General features: G+C 40.4%; 1 protein-coding gene across 2 annotated transcripts; it reads right to left on the bottom strand.

Annotated features, from left to right (window-relative positions):
- Nucleotides 1-250: 250 nt before the first annotated feature.
- Nucleotides 251-3,796, bottom strand: LOC102197502 (galaxin-2-like). 2 transcript variants are annotated; one of them, XM_005742081.1, is made up of 5 exons: nt 3,455-3,796; nt 2,204-2,363; nt 1,095-1,257; nt 920-973; nt 251-845 (listed from the first exon to the last, which is right to left on the bottom strand). In XM_005742081.1, the coding sequence occupies exons 1-5, from the start codon at nt 3,580-3,582 to the stop codon at nt 598-600; spliced, it is 753 nt and encodes a 250-aa protein (XP_005742138.1). In that variant the 5' UTR covers nt 3,583-3,796; the 3' UTR covers nt 251-597. The 2 variants fall into 2 exon arrangements, with proteins under 2 accessions (XP_005742138.1, XP_005742139.1); XM_005742082.1 differs by having other exon boundaries at nt 251-810.
- Nucleotides 3,797-4,181: the final 385 nt, after the last annotated feature.

Raw genomic sequence — 4,181 nt, 5'->3', positions numbered from 1 at the left:
GTCTTAGGTTATGTGAGTGAGTACAATGTGAAACTCAGTAAATATTTCAGTAAAAAGCTACAATGTTCTCAGTGATTTCAAAAATTTTACTTAGTCATCTCAGTGAACAGATTTTCTGAGAGTGGAGGAATGGCAGGGTTTGACTACTTATGCGCAGAGTCACATGTAACTGATGCTGCAGTTTTAGTAATATTATGTATGTAATTATTTTAAATGCATAAGTAAGCAGTGTTAAGTGTAACAATTAAAAAATAATGCATTCTGTAATGGCATTTTTCTGTAATGCATTACTGTTTCTAAATCAGGTAAAGACATTACGGTTACAGACGGTACATAAGGAGTTTTTTGATTTAATTGTGAGAATCAACCATTACTAATGGCTCTAATAATACACAAAAAACAAAGGACAGATTAGGTATATGTCTTTCTTTTTAGGATAGCATCACTATTGCTAACAGACCAATGTATAACAATGCAGTAATATGTAATACATTCAAGAGAGTGAAAAACCCAATATTGCAAGCACAAAATTAGTACTTTGTCAGAGAATAGAGTAACTCATCAGGACTGCCCATGTATAAATCAGCCAATGGTGACCTAAGGTGAACATTTGGAAATAATGAAATGGAGTGACTGAAGAACAGAGTCATGATTGAAATCAGTGAAAACATTAACTTTGTTAAAGAAGTAGGTCTTCCCAAGAATCAGTTTAGGGAAGCTGCAGCGATCATCTGTTTCCAGGACGTAAGGAAAAGGCAGCGCTTCGGCCTCCATACCATGAACCGTCAGCACATTCCCAAACACAACGCTCTGCTGAGACACACTTTCCACAGTCCCAATGTGCACTAAACAAAGATGCATAAAGCCATGGCATTACAAACCAAAACATCAGCATTTTTTATGTTAAAAAAAGACTTACTTTTTTGGCAAAGATCTGTTTTGTTCAGATTATTCACAGATAGGACTCTGGATTCTGAAAACAACATTATACATGTTATTGGTAAAATGCAGGATCTGGGCTTTGCCATCAAATTAAAATGACGTCAAATGAAGTTCTACTGCATGGAAAGGACATCTAAGCAGACAAAACAAACCATTAATCATCTTTCTTTGACCCTGTCCTGGTTCATGGATTGATCTCAGCCTCCCAGCACAGCATGACCACAGGGTGGTGTTATAGTAAAGGTGACCACAGCAGCTAAACCCTGTCTTGGCAGAGTAGATCACCTCTTCCTCCTCACTTGAGCAGCAAATGTCCTGGTAGTGAAAAGAGATGTTAGTTAAGTTTCTAAAGACAGGTGTAATATTCCTTATGCTGAAGGTATTCTGACTGTCAGATATACACTAAATATATCACTAAATATAAAAAATGTTTTAGTATTGGTCTTACTTTGCATAGTTTGGCTTGCAAAGCCTAATAATGATGGTTTGGTTATATTGAATTATAAATTGTTGTGTTTAGGTTCAGACTGGAGATCCTCCTCTTTTTTGAAATGATCTGTAAAGATTACTGTACTTTTATAAAGTACAGTAATCTTCTCCTGGATGCATTTATCAACTATTTGTGTGACAGCCGGACAAGCTGTGTCCATGAAAGCAGCCTTGGGAGCCAATGCATTACAAGGTGTTGTTTTCCTTCACTGTAGAGTAGGCATATATTCTAGATTTAATGCTTAACTGGTTATTGAGAGGTGTCACAAGTAAGAAAGGAAATTCAAAATGCTTTTGGAGAGGAAAAAAAAAGAGAAGAAAAAACAAAGTGTCAAAATTAATGGGACCATAATTTCTGAAACTAGGGTGGCCTGTAATGCTACTTTCACCTTGCAGCTCTATTATCTCATTCATTAGTTGGGACTGCAATCTCAAATATGATACGGAAAACAGATGGAGAAAGCAAAGATCTGCAGTACAGAGAACGGCTCAGTGACAGATTCTCAGTGGCTTCTGAACCTCACAGATCCCCTGATAATGATGAGAGGGTGTGGAAAACTGATGGATGGCCGGTGGGGCATGGAAATGAGAACAAACAAGCATGTGAGCCATTTATAGAGATATAACCTGAAGTGGAGTGTGTGACGTGTCGTCCTGCCCCTGAAATTCATATAGTTTATCTCAAATAAGTTCTCATGGCATGAATAGGATGCACGAAAAATGGTCAGATAACATGGTAATTATATTATATACATCATTACTGATAAACTACCTGTGGCTCTTGCAGAGTGGATCCGCAGCACTGCACGTCCCCTCCATGCTTATGTAATGATGTCAGCGTGTACAGTGTTCCTGCACAGCACTTCATCTGTGGGTCTTTAATGTTGTAGGCTTTGACCCCACAGCAGTGAATGTTTTCTGATTTGGGATGTCTGGTTGGAAACAGAGGGACACATTAATATCAAATGAAGCTTATGCATAAGTTAAATAATGAAGATCTGCAATTACAAGATCTCTCTGGTTTTCTGGGTGTTTGCCTGCTAGTCAATTCTTTGCATGACTTCCAATTTCCCACGCTGTCAAATTCAATACTGACATCATTACACTAGTCCAGTGCTCTTCTTACCCGCCTTCTTTGAGCCAACCAGACTCCACCCCTATGTGCTTTAAATCTGTGGGCTTTTCCATTATTTTCCTTTCCAGGAACCCATCTCTGTGTCCCTCAAGTCACTTAAAGCTCCGTCCAAGCCTCTATCTTCACCATAATTCCATTCTGCCATCAGGTGTCATCAGCAAGATAAGTTTATAAGAAGCTGAGTGAGACATGTCCTTATGTATATTGTTGGATGTCAGCCTGGAAGATATTTATCCACTTCTTCAACACAGTTATTACACAGGCTGTACACTGAAAGCAGAGAATCAGAACTGCAGCTTCAGCTCTCACTGTTCACACATAATATATTCATACCCAGTGTTACTGTCATCACCCACTCTGACAGACTCTGCAGTTGAAAATACGCTTAATGAGAGCATTCAGGATACAAACTGCTCCACCAATACTAAAACTGAGACCGAAAGAAAAGTAGCTGCCACAAATGTTTTCAGGCCATAGAATATCCAGACTATTGAATGATGCAAACACACAGACAGTTTAACTGCAAACTTTAACCAATATGGCACCAAACCGAGTCAGAAACCACATGGACTGATACAGAAGAATGCTTTATCACATTAGACCAGAGCACAACGGTGCCTGAAAGTAAACAAAGGTGGGACAGTGTTATGCACAGCTGGAATTTCTATAAAGAAAAGACCTTCTACTGGAATGCAAGACATTTCCTTTGCCTCTCCCTTCTGGGTTTCCCCTCAACCAGCACAAGATGCATCAAAATTAACTGCCCACTGACCTAAAATCAAACACTGTTACATACCAAGCTGATGAATAAGGAATGGAAAAAAACCCCATCCCTTTTCACTAGATGTTATCAGCAACACACACACACACACACACACACAAAATCACCTGTGTCCATTGCAGCAAATCTCAACATCAGGCCGGTAAATTTCTGTCCCACAGCAGTGTTGTCCTGGGCTGCCGTGAAACTGAGAACAACATATAGTCCCTTTGGCCGGGTTGTAAGGAATACCCATCTCTGAACATTCCTGTCCATCGACTCTGTCCTCGTACAAGGTGTTATTACAACACAGAACTCCACGTTGTCCCGAGCCGTACGGCGTCTCTCCACAGCACTTGAAGAATCAGAGATAATACAGTAAATTGTTCAGAAATGCCTTTTGGCACTTTTGCATTAGTAGTAGCGAATACTGAGGCCGTTCGATGAGTTTTAGACAGATCGAAAAACACCCTCAGTTATTGTATAAAAGGAGCGGGGTGGAGCTCTGAGCTCTCTCATCAAAGGGTCAGCAAAGCAGAATTCTTTCCTAGAATCTCTCTAGGAACCGTGGCTCAGGGGGTTGGGAATCACATCTGTAACTGGAAGGTCGCCGGTTCGATCCCTGGGCTCTTTGTCCTGGTCGTTGTGTCCTTGGGCAAGACAGTTTACCCTACTTGCCTACTGGTGTTGGCCGATGGCGCGATATGGCAGCCTCGCTTCTGTCAGTCTGCCCCAGGGCAGCTGTAGCTTGCCTCCACCAGTGTATGAATGTGAGAGTGAATGAATAGTGGTATTGTAAAGCGCTTTGGGTGCCTAGAAAAGCGCTATATAAATCCAATCCATTATTATTATTTT

Source organism: Pundamilia nyererei, unplaced genomic scaffold (genome assembly GCF_000239375.1).
Source record: "Pundamilia nyererei isolate P.nyererei 1_Seehausen unplaced genomic scaffold, PunNye1.0 scaffold00117, whole genome shotgun sequence".
Taxonomy (NCBI): domain Eukaryota; kingdom Metazoa; phylum Chordata; class Actinopteri; order Cichliformes; family Cichlidae; genus Pundamilia; species Pundamilia nyererei.
Note: the sequence above shows the minus strand (reverse complement) of the source record. Positions and strands in the feature narration are given on the sequence as shown.